General features: G+C 53.0%; 1 protein-coding gene across 1 annotated transcript; it reads left to right on the top strand.

Annotated features, from left to right (window-relative positions):
* The first annotated feature begins 994 nt into the window (after window positions 1–994).
* STK17A (serine/threonine kinase 17a) lies at window positions 995–17292 on the top strand. Its single transcript, XM_069084404.1, has 7 exons — window positions 995–1167; window positions 2876–3088; window positions 5469–5613; window positions 14676–14802; window positions 16173–16221; window positions 16304–16483; window positions 16848–17292. The coding sequence occupies exons 1-7, from the start codon at window positions 1010–1012 to the stop codon at window positions 17158–17160; spliced, it is 1185 nt and encodes a 394-aa protein (XP_068940505.1). The 5' UTR covers window positions 995–1009; the 3' UTR covers window positions 17161–17292.
* The last annotated feature ends 6 nt before the right edge of the window (window positions 17293–17298 follow it).

Here is a 17298-nt window from a genome sequence, read left to right on the forward strand (position 1 = left end):
AGCCAAGCCCAACTGCTTGGCGTGCCATCTCTGACCCAGTGTCTTTGCATAGAAGTCATGGGGGCCTGCCCTCCTGCCAGCAAGTGCAGCCACATCCGGGACTCCAGGACCCAGAGTCACCATTGGCCTGGCTAGGTGTGTGGCCAGGTGCGGGCTCTAAGGGGCAGCAGGTGCTAACATCCACCCACATCCCTTCTCATCCCAGGCATGGGTCCCTCGTTCCTTCCCAGGAGTGGATGCCCTCCCCACACTGACTAAAGCTCTGCCAGAATGTGCTGGCAGGAGGGCACTCTGGGATCAAGGACCCAGAGTCACCTTGGCCCGGCCAGGCTCGGGGCCAGGTGCGTGCTCTAAGGGGCGGGCCTTTCCAGGTGCGGGACCCTTCCTCGCCCGGACCAGGATCCCCTGCCCTCTGCACAGCCCCAGCTCCTCGGGGCAGCAAAGAGGCAGATACGCCGTCACTGTCCGGGGGCCTCAGTTTCCTCATCTGTAAACCTCGAGGGTGGCAGTGGAGGGCCCGGGGGTCTTGGGCAGCTCTCTGGTCTCTGACCAATGGCGGTCAAAGGCCCCGGGCTCGCACCTGCCGCCCTCCCGGCCCCGCCCACTTTCCCCCCCATCCCGCAGCCCCGAGATAGGCTCTGGCGCGGGTATTCCAGGGGGTCGCTGCCCGGCTCCGTCCCCTGCGGCTCCGCCCCGCACCGGAAGGTGGCGCCGCCGCTCGCCCTCCGCCAGCCTTCACCCTGGGGAGGTGCGCGCGCCCCGCGCCCTCCCTCTTCCCCCGCCCCTCCCTCCTCCCCTTCCTCTGGAGGGGCGGGGCCAGAGGGGGCGGGGCCTGCTGGCGCGCAGGCGCGGAGGCTCGCGGCCGGAGGGCGTATCTGGGGGCGGCGGGGTGGGTGGGAAAGTGGGGGCTCGGAGCGGCAGTTAGCGGGAGGCCCGCGGGAGCCGGAGCCGGGATCGGGGGGCGCGCGGCGCGGCGGCGGCAGCCGGGACCGGGGCCGGGCGGGGAGCCATGATCCCCCCGGAGGAGGCGGCGGCCGGAGCGGCCGGGACCCCCCGGGAGCGGGCGCGGGGCCGGACGCGGGGCCTGCTGCGGGACATCCGCACCCCGGTGCGCCGGGAGCCCTTCCAGGAGCGCTATGGCCTGAGCCCGGGCCGCGAACTGGGCAGGTGAGCTGGGGAAACGGAGGCACGCAGCGCGGCCTGGGGCAGACACGGCCCCCGCAGAGCGGTCGGAGCTGCTGCCTCCAGGGGCTCGGACCCCGGCCCGGCCGCGGGCAGGAGCGGCCGGGCCTGGGGTGGGGGGGCGGAGCAGGCGCCGCTGCGGGAGGGGGAGGACGAGCCGGGGAGCCTAGTGCGGGCCGTGTGGGCAGGTGCCTCCGGCGGCCCGGGCTCCCCGCGCGGCTGCTTCGCGGAGTCCCGGGGCTCTCGTCCGCAGGGCCGGGCGGGCGCCCGCTCTGATTCCTTACATTTGTGGGTTCCGTCTCTGCTCCCTATGTTCGGGGCCACGGCCCCCCCCAGGATATTCGCATCAGACCCGGCTTCACGCCCTGTGAGCACGGGAGCAGCCTCCCGGCCCCTGCCCCTTGTCTGGGCGCCTTTCCCGGCAGCAGCCTCCCGGAGGTGCCTCGGACCCTTGCGTGGCTGAGAGCAGCACAGCCCGGCCAGCCAGACCGCAAGGATACAATGTATCTGTGACTGTACACAATGTTGCCCCGCTCTGCTCGGACTGTTACCAGCACTGACACTGAGCGCGGCACCGAGCCGCTGGGGCCAGAAGTGAGTCGCGGAGGCAGAATCACCATTTCTTAGCAGTTGATAGGCTGTGGGATAGGGGCGAGGGCCAGGAGGGGGCCACGCAGCCAGTGGGACCCCAGGAGGGGAGGTGAGAGGCGGCCTGTGGGCAGTTGAGGATTCAGGACAGAAGGATTGGCAGGAACGGAGGCAATCAGAGATTGCCCAACTCCAAGTCCGCTTGGCACTGTGGGAGGAGGAAGTATAGGGTGGGCACAGGGAGCTGATGTTCCAAAGAGAAAAGCGGTAAGTTCTATAAAAAGATATGCCGAAAAAATGGAGGGCGAGAAAATCCAGTATATCCAGAGTAGTTCAGTCCAAGGTGCTTTGGCAGGGAGGGCACTGGCAGAGGCAGCAGATTAGGCTTCCCACAGCTGGAGCTGCTGCAGTCCATGAGGACAGAATACATTCCAGAGGAGGGGGTGGGCAGCCAGCATTCTTTAATTGTGGCTGGGGCTGCCAGAGCCTCTTAGATTTCTTAGAGGGAAATTCTGCCTTGTGAAAGTGAATCCTTGTAAACACTGATCTAAGATTGTCTCTGGTTAAAGCCTAAATTACCAGGTGGTTAGTGTTTTAAACAATAGTTTTGTTTGCAAAAACTATTTGGTAGAGCTGGGGCCTAGGACTCAAGTAGAAACAGATCCCTGTGTGTTGACTGAGAAAACCACAAATGAACATTACCTATGTTGTGTCACATTTTCATTTTGCATTTCCCAGTTCCATTGTAATCTGGCTGGGACCACCCTCAGGTTGGGTGCGTTGAGTTTGTGACCTCTGTTGTGCATGGGATTTTGACGTGATTCTTTATTATTAGGATATTGTTAATTTAGGATGGTAATTTGATCATTTAAAAATTAAGTGAGCTGTTTTTTTTTAACTATTTAAAAATATATTATCTAATTTTGTGGTTTGTCTAGCTCTGACTGAATATGACTGACCCAAATTTTTACCAAGGAAATGAACTTACATCCTCCATGGGTACAGTTGGTTTTTAGGCTGACTTTATTGACATTGTAGTTTTTAAGAATTCTGTCTCTGGAAAATCTGTGGTCACCTAAGTGTAAATTGTTTCATTTAATTCCAGAGGCAAATTTGCAGTGGTGAGGAAATGTGTCAAGAAAGATTCTGGGAAAGAATTTGCAGCAAAATTCATGAGAAAAAGAAGAAAAGGCCAAGAGTGCCGGGTGGAGATAATTCATGAGATTGCGGTCCTTGAACTGACGCAGGACAATCACCGCGTCATCAACTTACATGAAGTCTACGAAACCTCGGCAGAAATGATCCTCGTGCTGGAATAGTAAGTATTCCTCCTTCGTGGCAGTCTGCAGCGGAGGCTGGAGAGGAGAGGCTTCGGTCAGCCTGGCCCCTTTCCCTGCGTGGGTTTGTCACATCTCTCTTCAGTAGTGTGAGTTCTCTGAGTGGCAGGCATTCTTCACAAGGTTCAGAGGCTGAGGTGTCAGCAGACCCCAGGAGAAACGCACTCACATCACATGGTCAGATGCTTTCTGTATAGCATCTCATTTTAGGAAAAAAGATCATGTCTGAGCCTTTTAACATTCTGGGAAACGATGAGGCAGCCCGTCCCCTCCCAGAAGGTTCCCAGTGGACTGCAGGCAGCCTCCAAGACACAGTCTTCCTCTTGTCCCATCACAGAGCAGAATGGTTTTGTCACGAAGAAGCACTGATGTGGAGAGTTGGAGGGGCCTCCCAGTCCAGCCTACCCACCAGAGCCTTGCCAGCAGACTCCAGAAGGGGGAAGTCACCACTTCTAGAGGCAGCCCACTCCACACAGGGACAGGCCCTTATTGTTAGCAAGATTTGCATCAAGTCTGAACCTTCCTCTCTTGGCTCTTTACTCCTTCTGTCCTGAGGCCCAACAAAACTAGCCTGTTCCCTCCTGTGCATGGTGACCCTCTGTGTGCTTGGAGGGAGCCAGCATGGTCCTGCCCATCCTTCTTTAACTTCCTTAACTGGCGGTCATATGACATGGAACCCAGGCCCTTCGTAGCAGGGGGTACCCAGCTGAAAGCAGCTGGGATCCATAGGGTGGCCCTGGCCCTCCCTCGAAGGCCCAGAGAGCATTCGATCTGAGGGAGCTTGCAGGCCAGTAAAAGCCTCTCCTTTGAGCTTTTTGTTGTTTCTGTATCCAAATGCAAGATGTCACTTTTGTACCTGTTGAATTTCTTTTCATCAGCTCTAAGAGCCTGTCAGGATCCTTTTGGATGCTGTCTCTGATACCCACAGTGTAGTTTTTGGTGTCAGGTGTGCGTTGGGTGGGCAAGCCACCTCTGGCTCTATCCAAGTCCGGGGCTGGGAGCAGATCAAACAAGTCTCGGGATTGAGCTAACGTGTCCAGAATTCAGATGATTACAGCTCACCCCCATTCAACCAGAGGGAGAAGCCTGTTTTCCTGTTAGGTGGATGGCTTTTCAGAACAAGGGGTCTTAAGTGAGAAATGCCCCCATATGGCAAGTTGTGTTCCAGAGATAACCCAGGCAACACAGGGCTATGGGAATAGTCAGTGGAGAACCTGGAATCTTCTGAAACCTGAATTTGTAACAGGCTTCTAGTCCCTAAGAGAACCCTATTGCCAGATAACATTGGAACTTCTGCCTAATGGTCTCCTTCTTTGAGGAGAATCGAGCATGTTGGTTTGAAGGTGGCAATTTCTTAACCTTGAGTCCACAGATGCTTAGGGAGTCCTAGGTCCATGAACTTGTATCAAGGGCAAAATTACGGCTTGATCCTTAGCTCCTAACAAATTCCTTCAGTTACTAGTTATTTAAATTCCTTTAACCTCTAACTGAAATTTCTTTCATTTATTGAATTACTCGGTTTTACCAGACTGCTCAAGACATCCATCTCACACATGTAGACACACACACACACGTACAAATGTTGGGAACCCATGTTGTAGGACCTGGACATTGGGAGGAAGGAGATGCTGACTGGGAGGTTCCCAGCCCCCGGGCTTTGCTCAGATAAGATAACAGGAGCACTGCTCCCCCATGCAGTTTAAAACCTGGCAGATTTCCATGTTTGTGGCTTTAGCTCCCAGCAGCCCCAGACAGGCACCACTCCCTCTCTTTGCGCTTACTCCCCCTGTTTGGGATGGTTAGGCTCTCACTTTTTGCCTCTCTCCTCTTCCAAGGATTTATTTTAAGAGAACCTACAGCAAGATCAGCTGTCAGAACCTAGTCCCTTCCTCTTAGTCCTCACACCCTCTGCCTGCTCAACAATCTGGCTCTTTCTGTCCTCATGGGGCAGTCACACTTTCTATCTGAAGGCAACTCCCACAGGGGAAGCTGGAATGATCTCAAGCACAACCAGAATCTTCATGGTCAAATAAAAATGCTGCTCCTGTTGTAGAAAGAGCCATGAGGGCTGGGGTCCCAGGGTTTAGATCACCTTAGTACGAAGCATGTCGTTTTGGCTCGAGGCCATAGCACGAGACTCATCAATGACTTGTCGTTTTGAATTGTCTGACCACAGGTGCTAAGCAGAGAGCTGCCTTCTCTGAATAGAAATGATTTCTTTATTGGAATTACCTTTTTTAATTGCAAAGAAATTGAAGCAAACATGTTATTTGTACTTTAAAATCCCTTCAGAATGCTAATCTGCTGGCTCAGAATATTTGTGCGGCTCCATGTGGCTCTCTAACTACTGTTTCTCCCTAGTGCTGCTGGAGGTGAGATTTTTGACCAGTGTGTAGCTGAGAGAGAAGAAGCCTTTAAAGAGAAGGACGTTCAGAGACTCATGAGGCAGATTTTAGAAGGCGTCTCCTTTTTACACGCCCACAACGTCGTTCATCTTGATTTGAAGGTGAGGTTTCATTTTCTTATAAATTTTCATTGTGGAGACTGACAAAGGCAAGGAGCCTGTGCCCTTGTGAGATGCTCTGTGCAAGGCACAGGGCAGCCAGTGTGGTCTGAGTCTCCTTAGGGACCAGACGAGGCCCCTCGGAGGAACACTTCCAGGTCACAACTAAACAAACTCCTGGTCTGCAGCTGGGGCTCCACCTTCCCTCCTCTCACCCCTTCACAGTCTGGCTCTGACCCTACTGTTCCACCCACACTGCTCTCCTCAGCTGAAGGCTGCCTTAACTTGAAGTTTACTGGCCAGATTTCCTTCTCAAAGACCAGGCCTTAAACCCAATTTACTCTGTAGCTCTTAGATTGGACAGTAGGTCCCTACCCTCCTAGCACCCTGAGGGTCTTCCCCTCCCAGTTTGATTTTTTTTAAAGGGGCCCTCCCTTGACTACCTTCTTTAAGAGGACTATTCACTGAATGGGTGTTACCTTACTCTAAGTGAGAACCTGAAAAGGCCTTAGCCTACCAGGGCCAGGGTCTCCCACTGCATCCTGGACTATCTCCAGTCATCCTGAAGAATATCTGGCCACTGGCCCCAGATGGCTCTGGAGGAGGAAGTGAGGCTGGTGACCTTGCACAGCCTGCCTCACTGAAAGCCAAGTCAGCTGCAAGTCACATGATTCATTCCTAGGTGCCGTGGGGCTCTTTGAGAACGAGGGACAAACCAGCACAATGATCTCGTCCCCAGATCCCTGGGCCTCTCTAGTCCGGCCCTCCTCCTTGCTGGGGCTTCTCCCCTTCTCTCCATATCACGCCCTCTTACCGGGGCTGAATGATGAGATCCCTGAGTGATCTTAGCAGCTCTTTGAATCGAATGGCCAGGGCTGTGCTGGCGATTCTCCCATCCCCCTTCCCTGCCCCAGCTTCTCTGTTCACCTCCCAACTTTCAGACATCTCCAACCAGATGTTCAGTAGACATCTTAAACTCCTATCTCCAAAACAGAATCCATCCTCTTGCCCCCAAACCCTCCAGAGAGCTCCCAGGCTCACAACCTAGAGGTCATCCTGGACCCCTCTCTCACCCCCACCCCCTTATCCAGTGTGGTGCCAAACCCTGTCCATTTCACCCTGGCAGCATCTCCTGTGACCCTGCCCCACCCCTCCTGGGTGCAGGCCCTCATCTCCTCCGTCCTGGCCGGGCAGCAGCTGCTGGGGGGTTGGGCTGCCTCCAGCCATGTCACCATCCCCTCTTCACTAGACTCCACTGCCTTCCTTTCTCCAGCTTGTCCTTCACAGCCCTTCATGACCCACCCCCTCCTGTGCTAGACAGTCAGCTTTCTGAGGGCAGGGACTGTCTTGTATCCCCAGCACTCAGAACCATCCCTGCCATGTAGTAGGGTGCTTAAGGAAAGCTGCTTGATTGCTAGATGGTCACACAAATCACCAACAAACATTAAGTGCCTACTGTGTGCCTACCAGGATTCTAGGAGCTGAAGTGTAAAACAGCACAGCCCCAATGCCCCAGCAGAGACCCCCTGTGGTGATGTTTTTGTGCAGAAACACTAGCCCTTTGGGGGGGGGGGGGGGAGGCGGAATCCGGAGAAGCCTCATGTTCAAGGATGTCTGAGTTAAACTCTGAAGGCAGCTGGGTGTTGGGATGGAAGCAGAGAGGGTGCCTTCTCCTCGGGGCACAGCCAGTGCAGGGGTGCCGAGCTCCAGTGAGTGCCGGGCCTAGATGTGACAGGGTCAGATTTGTATTGGAGAGGGGAGAGGCTGAAGAGGAAACATGAGGAATAACGGGGTGGAGATGGGGAGGGTGTGGCCAGGGGAGGGGTCAGAGACACGACCTTGGGGGGAGGAGGGGAAGGAGACCACTTAGGGGAGGGAGTCAGAGTGAAGGGAGGAGCCAGCCACGTGGATGGAGTGAAAATGTCACTTGTATTGGCCCTGAGGACAGAGGCCTTGTCTGTCCCGCCAGCTTGTGATTTGTGCTGATGAAAAAGGAGCCAGAGAGTCTTAACCTGTTTGGAGTCTGGGCATCATCTGACCCAAGTCCCTGGGCATCAGTGGCCACAGGCTCTGCTGTCAGGAGCAGCCATGACATTTTTGCAGAAGTAGTGACAGAACCAAGTTGGGAGAGGAAAAGGAGTTTCCCTGAACCCAAGTTCTGGGCATTGCCTTATAATATGCCAGCTCTTGTACCAGACTTTAGAACTCCTTCAGCCAGTCAGTCACTAAGCATTTATTAAGCACCTGCTGTGTGCCCTGCACTGGGCCAAGCCAGGGGATGCACAGAACAGTCAGACATTCCCTGCCCTCGGGGTGCTCAGCTGGTGGCACAGGGACTGCAGGGAGGCACAGCTGAGTGACCCTGAGCAAGTCACTGCACCTGTGTGCCTCAGGGTCCTCAGCTGTACAATGGGGGTCATCATGGCACCTGCCTTCCTGGGTAGTTGTGAGGATCTAGTGAGATCAGAATTGTAAAGGGCTTAGCCCTGGTTGGCACACCAGGGGGCCATGGAAATGCTACATGTTACTTCCATTCCTTCTCAAAGCCCAGGTGTCCTTGTCAGAAAGAACAATATTTTCGCTTAACTGTCTTGCAAAGGCCAGGGGCAAGAAGGCTTCTAATGGTGCTTGTGTGAGCAGTGTTAGACAAAGTACTGTGAAGGAGAACCCAGTGTCAGAGGGAAAGGACTTGCCTAAGGTCACTGAGGGTCCAAACCAGGATTTCAGCCCAAGGCCAGAGCTTCCTCAGTGGCCCATCCCTAGCCCAGGCCAGCAGGCATAGGCCCTCAGACAACAGGCTGAATGCACCAACGTCCAGGCAAGGGGTGGGAGTGAAAGGGAAGTGCTGAAAACTTGTGTGTTCACCATTGCCTGGCCCCTCAGTTCCAAGGTGGGGGGGATCATGGGTGTGGAGCATGGCAGGTCACGGCAGACTTTTGCCATGTGTTGGTCTCTCTGGACTGTTTGTCCTCTCTTTTGTGTTGTAAGAGATGGTGGTCAGGCTGAGAGCGGAGGAACCTTTATTTGTTAATGTATTAGTTTTAGTTTACAGTATTCAGTTCCACAAACAGCTGAGTTTTAAATTTTCTCTCTTCCTCCCCCCAACTCCCCAAGATGGCATGCACTCTGATACAGGCTCTAATATACGTTCATATTAAACGTATTTTCACAATAGTCATGTTGTAAAGAAGAATTAGAATCAATGGAAGGAACCACGAGAAAGAAGAAACAAAATACAACAGAAAAGGGAGAGAACAGATGGTCGGGCTTGCTCTGCATGCAGACTCCGCAGCTCTTTCCCTGGATGCAGACTCCACAGCTCTTTCTCTGCATGCAGACTCCGCAGCTCTTTCCCTGGATGCAGACTCCGCAGCTCTTTCTCTGCATGCAGACTCCGCAGCTCTTTCCCTGCATGCAGACTCCGCAGCTCTTTCCCTGGATGCAGACTCCGCAGCTCTTTCTCTGCATGCAGACTCCACAGCTCTTTCCCTGCATGCAGACTCCGCAGCTCTTTCTCTGCATGCAGACTGCGCAGCTCTTTCCATCTTGAGTCCTTTGGAGTTGTTTTAGGTCCTTGCGTTTCTGAGAATGGCTAAGTCCATCAAAGGCAGTCGTCGCACACTGTGGCTGTTACTGTGTACGATGTTCTCCTGGTTCTGCTCCCTTCACTCAGCATCAGTCCATATAAGTCTTTCCAGGATTTTCTGAAGTCTGCCTGCTCCTCATTACCTATAGCATAATAGTATTCCCTTACACTCATATACCACAACTTAAGCCATTCCACAATTGATGGTCATCCATCCCCTCAGTTCCCAGCCCTTTGCCACCACAAAAAGAGCTGCCAAAAATATGTTTGTGCCTGTGGGTCCTTTTCCCATTTGTACGATCTCTTTTGGATGTGGCCCTAGTTATTAGTGGTATTGCCGGACCAAAGGCATGCAGTCTTGTAGCCTTTGAACATAGTTCCAAATTGCTCTCTAGAATGGTTGGATCACTTCACAACTCCACCAACAGTGCATGAGTGTTCCAATTTTCCCACATCTTTTCCAGCTTTTCTAATTTTCCTATTTTGTCGTGTTAGCCAAACTGATAGGTGTGATATCATACCTCAGAGTTGTTTTGATTTCCATTTCTCAAAGGAATAGTGATTTAGAGCATTTTTGATATGACTATAGATAACTTTAATTTCTTCCTCTGAAAACTGTCTGTTCATATCCTTTGACCATTTATCAATTGGGGAATGACTTGTAGTCTTATAAATTTGACTCCATTCTCTATATATTTTAGAAATGAGACCTTTATCAGACACACTAGCTGTAAAAATTCTTTCCCAGTTTTCTGCTTCCCTCCTAATCTTAGTTGCCTTTGGCTTTGTTGGTCAAAAAACTTTTCCATTTAATGTCATCAGTTATCCATTTTTCTTTTCATAATGTTCTCTATCTCTTGTTTCATCATAAATTCTTCCTTTTCCATAAATCTGACAGAAAAAACTATTCCTTGCTCTTCCAGATTGCGTATAGTATCAGCCTTTATATTTAAATCATGAACCCATTTTGACTTTATTTTGGTATATGGTGTCAGACGTTTGGTCTGTGCCCAGTTTCTGCCATACTGTTTTCCAGTTTTCCCAGCAGTTTTTGTCAAATAATGAGTTCTTATCCCAGAAGCTGGAGTCTTTGGGTTTATCAAACAGTAGATTATTGTAGTTGTTGACTACTGTGTCATGTGTGTCCTAACCTATTGCACTGATCTGCCCCTCGTTTTCTTAGCCAGAGCCAAGTAATTTTGATGACTGCTGCTTTATAATACAAGTTAAGATCCAGTCTGGCTGGGCTGCCTTCCCTGGCATTTCTTTTCATTAATTCCCTTGATATTCTGGACCTTTTCTTCTTCCAGATGAATTTTGTTATTTTTTCTAGCCCATTAAAGTCTTTTTTTGGTAGATTGATTGGAATGACACTGAAGAAGTAAATTAATTTATGTAAAATTGTCATTTTTATTATATTAACTCACACTACCCATGAGCAGCTGATGTTTTTCCAGTTATTTAGATCTGACTTTATTTGTGTGAAAAGTGTTTTGTAGTTGTGTTCATGTAGTCCCTGGGTTTGTCTTGGCAGGTAGATTCCCACATATTTTATAATGTCTGCAGTCACTCTAAATGGAATTTCTCTTTCTATCTCTTGCTGTTGGGCTTGGTTAGTAATATATAGAAATGCCAATGGTTTATGTGGCTTTATTTTATATCCTGCAACTTTGCTAAAGTTGCTTATTATTTCAGGTAGTTTTTTACTGGATTTTCTAAGTATTATATCATCATCTCAACTGCAAAGAGTGATAGCTGAGTCTTCTTTACCTGTCCTTCCATTTCTTTTTCTTCTTCTACACCTGAGGCCAATATTTCTAGTAACAAATTGAATTACTGTGGTGATGATGACATCTTGTTTCACCCCCTCCCCATCTTATTGGAAATGCTTCTAGCTTATCCCCATTACATAGAATATTTGCTCATGGTTTTAGATAGATGTTACTTATAATTTTAAGGAAGATTCCATTTACTATGCTCTCTGGTGTTTTTAATAGGAATGGATGTTGTATTTTGTCAATAGCTTTTTCTGCCTCTATTGAGATAATCAGGGAAGAATCCTTTAAGTGCTTAAATGACTCATTAATCTTGTCAACTCTTTCCTCATTGCCAAAAAAGGGGGGGGGGGTTTGAATATCATTTCTTTCTTTGCTTTTTATTTTTTAAGAGACTAATTGTCCACCCTTTTCAGCAGTGATTTGATGAGAAGCTAGTGGACGCCATGGCCAGGAAGGGAATCCCCCTTCCCCCTGCTGCTGTTCAGCCTTGACTTCCTGCCCTCTGGTCCCCAAGCTTTACTCCTTCCCCATCTCCTTGGAAAAGGTGGCTTTCTCCCCACTCTTCCACTTTGTCATGCCCACCCTCTCACTGACCTTGGCTCTCTCCCAGAATTCTTGCTGTTTCCCTGCTGCTTACAAACACATCTCATCCTTTCTAAAACAGCTGCCCTCTGGATCAGCCATCCCTGAAATTAGGCCCCATCTCGAGTCCCTTTGAGGCTAAACTCCTTGAGAAAACCATCTTCCCCTGGGGCTTCTCTGACGGGCTCTTCCAGTCTTCCTTCTGGTTCCCGGCCTCCTTGCTCCATGAAAGATGATGAATGTCCTGATGAAAAGGCCTTTTCTTGGCCCTCTCAGACTCGTTATGCCCGGGACCCCTCAGCCTTTAAGGTGGCCTCTTCTGGGTTTCTCCCAGTGCTGACCATGGTGCCCTCCGAGGCTGGTGGTCTCAGCAGCTGACACCCAGCCCCACCCTCATCATCAGATGCTCAGTCTCCCTGGATGGATACCCCGATGTCCCCTCTGCCCGCACCCCCTGCAGCCCCTTCGCCTCCTCTGTGATCCTCCTATGCTGCCCCCTCCATCTTCGATGCCCTCCCTCCAGTCCCGCCATCCCCTACACACCAGTGCCTTCTGTGTCCTGTTGTCTCCTCCCTTAGAAACTGAGCTGGAAGAGGGGCGGCTAGGTGGTACATCGAATAGAGCACTGGCCCTGGAGTCAGGAGGACCTGAGTTCTAATCTGGCCTCAGACACTTAACACTTATTAGCCATGTGACCTTGGGCAAGTCACTTAACCCCAACTGCCCTACCTTCCCCTCTCCAAAAAGCAAAATAAAGAAGAAGAAGAAGAAACTGAGCTGGAACGAAGGGATGGTGGGGGGGGGGGTCTTTGCCTTCCTCTGTACCCCAGCACTTAGCACAATGCCAGGTGCACACACACACACTCACACATACACATACACTCACACATATACACACACTCACACATACACATACACACATATATACACACTCATACACACAGCCAGGCCGGGCTTCATAAATACCTATTGGCTGATTGCCTGGTGCCTTCCTGAAGCTGGTGTTTTGGGGGTGGCTGGTGGCCCCGGGCCTCACCAGCAGGAAAGGGGAAGCCCAAGCCAGATGCTCCTCCAAGGCCTGGGCTCAGCAGTGGTGGGATTGGAGGTCGCCTCTTCTTGGTAGAGCCGAGCAGTCTTCCCCATTTCTAAGAGTCTGTTTAGAAAGAGGGCTAGGGTGGGGGTGGGGGGATGGGCAGCCCCCAGTTCCATTAGTGAGAGATGTGCCCTGCAAGGCATGATGGGAATGGGCCTTCAGGCACAGAGGGCCCAACTTGGACCCCCAGATCCACCCAGATGGTGCCCTCTGCGCTGTGCCAGGCCTCTCCACTCCAAGCTGTGCCACATCTACAAAACACCCATGGTGCCCTGAGAACACTTACGGCCAAAGAGGTGATTCTGGAGGGTCTCCAAGTGAGAATGATTGGATGAGATCTGACGTGGGTAAATTTAGAAGGGAGACCCTGTGGGCACCAAGGCCAAGGGCTTGGCCAGGGGGTGCTGGAGTGTGCCTGCCAGCACCAGGGCGCTTAGCAGTGCGTAGGCCAGAGCTGGAGCTGTGGGTGCGGCTCTGAGTGGGGAGGATGCTGGCGAGGGACCAAGCAATAGGAGAAGAGCAGAGGAGGCCCCGCGGGCAGTGCTCTGAGCCGTCAGAGCTCCGCCGTTGTGAGTGTGAGGGGGCCTCCCCGCTGCTGGTCGCTGGGCTGTGGCCTGGCCCTGGGTCCCTGGCTCCAGACACTCACTCTTGAGGAGCCATTTCCTTGGAGCTAGCCCTCTGTCCTCCAGCACCCACCCCAGCTGTTCCAGAATTTCGAGAACAGAAAATGAGGTTTTTGAAAGTGAAAATCCAGGCTGGATGAATAGGCTTTTTTCTACAGGGGTTTTAGTTAGGAATACTGCACATCGTTCATGGAGTCAGAACTGTCCGGTGAATCATTCCAAAAGAAAACATTTCCCATAAAAAGCCATCACATGAGAAATAAAAGTCTTGTCCCTGTCCCCACCCCCCACCCCCATTTGCCACGTCAGTAAAGTGGTTCATTCCGTTGTAGCTTCCTCTTGGGCCAAGGGGCCTGGGCAGCCCTCCCAGAGCGGACAGGCATTCCCCAGTGCCCAGAGCAGGTTCCCAGCTTGGAAGGGCGGCCCGGCCCGCAGCAGGTGACAGGAGAGAACGTGGGGCTGAGTCCAAAAGGGGGAGATTGGCTTCACAAACACCAAGGGAATGCTTAGAGGAGGAGAAGTGTTTCTTATAATGCCTACTGTGTGCCAGACACTGTGTGTGCTGAGCCCAGGGATCTTGTTTGAGCCTCACAACAGCCCCAGGAGGGCAGTGACAAGCCCTGTCCTCTGTGGCTGTGTGGCTGGTCTGGAGGAGCTCTCAGGCTCCTGACAGGAGAAGCAGAGAGAGGTGATATCTCCAGCCTACGCTGACCAGGGCTCACACACAGGGCAGACAGGCCAGCCTGGCCAAAGCAGCGTGTGCAGACAGATTAGGGACTAACCAGGCTTCCAGCCCGGTGCCCTGGGCCATATTCCCAGGAAGACACCCCCAGGAGATGCAGCCTGGACTGGTTCCTGCACGGGCTGCAGCCAGAGCCTCTAAAGGAGGCTGGGAAAAGGAAGCCCAGGCCCTCTCCAGTGGCTGCACATCAGGCCTGCTGGGACCTCTCAGTGGGGAATGACCCCTTGCTCTGCTGCTGCCTCCCCCGGGGACCTTCCCCAAGTGCTGTCTCCCCCATGGGGGCCCTCCAGAGCAGGGCCTGGCTCACTTTAATGTGTGTGCTCCCTGCCCATGGTCAGTGCTCCATCCGCTTGTGTATCGGGCAGACTTGGCAGTGAGTCTGGGGTCCCTCTTCTCTGGGAGCCAAGGGCCCAGTGACCCCCGGTCACCAGAAGGCTCATGCATGGCCCACGTTGACATCCTCAGGGAGGGTGGTACAGCAGCCAGTGCTGGCAAACGTGGGCATGTGGCTGCCGCTGGGCCTGCAGCCCCCTCCCCGGCTGAGCGTTGCAGGCCTCACAGTGCTGTGTGATGAAAGAAGGGCTTCCTTTGGGCTTGACCTGAGGCCCCTTGAGCTGCTTGCTGCTCACAGATGTGTTGGGACACTGCTTGTTTGTTTTAGCCCCAGAATATCCTCCTGACAAGCGAGTGTCCGCTGGGTGATATCAAGATCGTTGACTTTGGCCTCTCGAGGATGATGGAGAGCAGCGAGGAGCTCCGAGAAATCATGGGGACCCCAGAGTATGTGGGTGAGTGTCAGGGAGGCCACCCTGCCCTTATTTCACAGGTGAAAAAACTGAGGCCCAGGGAGGTAATTACCTGGCCCAGGTCAGTCAGTCACTGAGCAGGAGACAGTGCCTGCCCTTGGCGTGCTTCTAGTCTGATGGGGTGACAGCAAGCCACAGACGGGAGGAAGGGTCAGTGAGGAGCGGAGGGAAGGACCCACTGTGGACACACTCCCTGCAGGAGGGGCACCAGGGAGAGCGCCCAGGCTGGGGCATGGCCAGGACGTCGGGGTCACTGGGTGGAGGACATGTCCAAGAGGATCAGAGTAGTTGGGGGAGGGGGAATGCAGTTTATGCGGGTGACGTGAGTTGCCCAGGGTCACACAGCTAGTGTGGATAGATCTGAACTTGGGGCCCACCTGACCCCAGGGCCAGTGCCTTCTCTGTCCACTGTGCCACCCAGCTGCCCCGATTCATGAAATCTTATTTTTACCTGAAAGAGGAGTTCTGGGGTTAAGGTTCTGGCGTTGGAAGAATGTGACATGATGGGGGGTGGGGGTGATTGTGTGGTGCAGGAGCTCCTGTCCGTGTACCCAGCCGGGGGCAGCCCCAGAGGGCCTTTGGGCGGGCTTCTCCTGGGGCCCAATGGCAGCCTGTTAAATGGTCGCTTCAACTTCATTAATAGTTCATTAAGTCATTCTGACTATTCCTTTTGGAATGATTCTGTACCCATGAGAGTGATTTTTTTTCTGCACCTACTTTAAATACCTTCCCATTGCCTGCCTTCTGCTAAAAAAATAAAATAAAATAAAATAAAACCATTAGTTCTCCAAAGAAGTCCACCTACTTTGCACAGATTGCAGGCTTCTCCAGGCTTTCTGAGGTGGCCTGGATGAGATGCGGCCTCCCCACCCAGGCCCAGGTTTTCTGTTATCTCCACTACTGATTTTTATCCTGACTTGGTAGAAATACTTTCTGGAGTTGCAAGTAGCAACCTGAATCAGGCAGGATCAGGACCCCCGGGGAACCATTTTTAAGGACTCTGTTTAAGACCTTTCACCTTGAGCAAGCTCAGAATTGAGGCAGCCACCCCCATGGGCCCTGTCGGGGTGGGAACCTGGGAGCTTTGGTCTCAGCTGTCAGACTGGCATCTCGGCAGGGGTCGGACTCTGAGTGAGCCCAGGACGTGCAGGTGATGGCGACCCTCTGGCCACTGGAAAACCGTGGGCGCCTCTTTGTGGTCGAGGCGGCAGATTCCCTGGGCTGTCTCCCCTAGAAATCCCATGGGTAAGGAGGTGTCTCCCACCTGGGTTTGAGTTTGGGCTGATTGGAAGAGATGGTGCCAGCGTGGGGTGCTGGTTTTCTCACAGTGTCTCTTCTGCTTTCTCTCCTAGCCCCAGAAGTCCTGAGCTACGATCCCATCAGCACGGCGACCGACATGTGGTGAGCATGCTGGGGGGCCGCTGAGCTCTGCCCGCTGGTGCGGCGCGGCCCTGACAGCCTCTTCCCTTGTGTTTTGCACCAGGAGCATCGGGGTCTTGGCCTATGTCATGCTGACGGGAATCTCTCCCTTCCTGGGAGACGACAAACAGGAGACGTTCTTGAACATCTCTCAGCTGAACGTCAGCTACTCGGGGGAGGAGTTTGAGGCGGTGTCAGAGGCGGCCGTGGACTTCATCAGGGCCCTGCTGCTTAAGAAGCCCGAGTAAGTGCCTCTCCCTTGGCACAGGGTCAGTCCTCCAGGAGCCCATGGGGGGCCCACCTTCACGAAGGCTGGGATTTCACCTGAAAAGTCCAGGAGGTTCTGATCAGTGCCCCGAGTCATCTGATCAGTGCCCCTTGTGAGCATCATGAGGACTGCCCGCAGTTAACTGACTGAGGGGTCCCGGGCTGCTCCAGCCCCCTCATCACAGAGGGGTGCTTTCCTGGATGTGAAAGGCCTAGGCATTGGGAAAGTGTATGTACACGCACAGTACGGTTTTAATCCATGTACAGGCACCGTCCTCTACTGCCTGTCAGAGGCATCCCCTTGCACCAGAATGTGATGTTTTGTTGTTGCTTTGATGCAGGGATCGGGCCACCGCCGAGGAGTGTCTGAGGCATCCCTGGCTAGCCCAAGGCAGCAGCCCAGAGCCTCCCTTCCGGGTCAAGAGTCTGATGGAAGAGCCCAGTGGCCCCCAGGAAGAGGAAGCTTCTGTGCCTGAACCTCCGGGGGCAGCAGAAGAGCCGGAAACGGAGGAGTTGATTGTGGTGGCTTCCTATATGCTGGGGCCATGCCGCCAGTCCGAGAAGGAGAAGCGGGAACCCAAGGCCATCTCCAAGCGGTTCAAATTCGAGGAGCCGCCATTGCTTCAGGAAATGCCCGGAGAGTTCATCTACTGAGCAGGGCCTGAGGTTTCAGGCTTGGCCTGGCTGAGGCTCTTTTCAGAAACAGCAAATTTACTTTTAGACCTGGGCCCAGATGCCCAGCGTCCCCAGGAGGGGTCTCCGAGGGCAGGCAGTTGGGAACTGGGGGGGGAG

Source organism: Petaurus breviceps, unplaced genomic scaffold (assembly GCF_028583685.1).
Source record: "Petaurus breviceps papuanus isolate PSGF00001 unplaced genomic scaffold, PetGlider_PUasm1.0 174, whole genome shotgun sequence".
NCBI classification, from domain to species: Eukaryota; Metazoa; Chordata; class Mammalia; order Diprotodontia; family Petauridae; genus Petaurus; species Petaurus breviceps.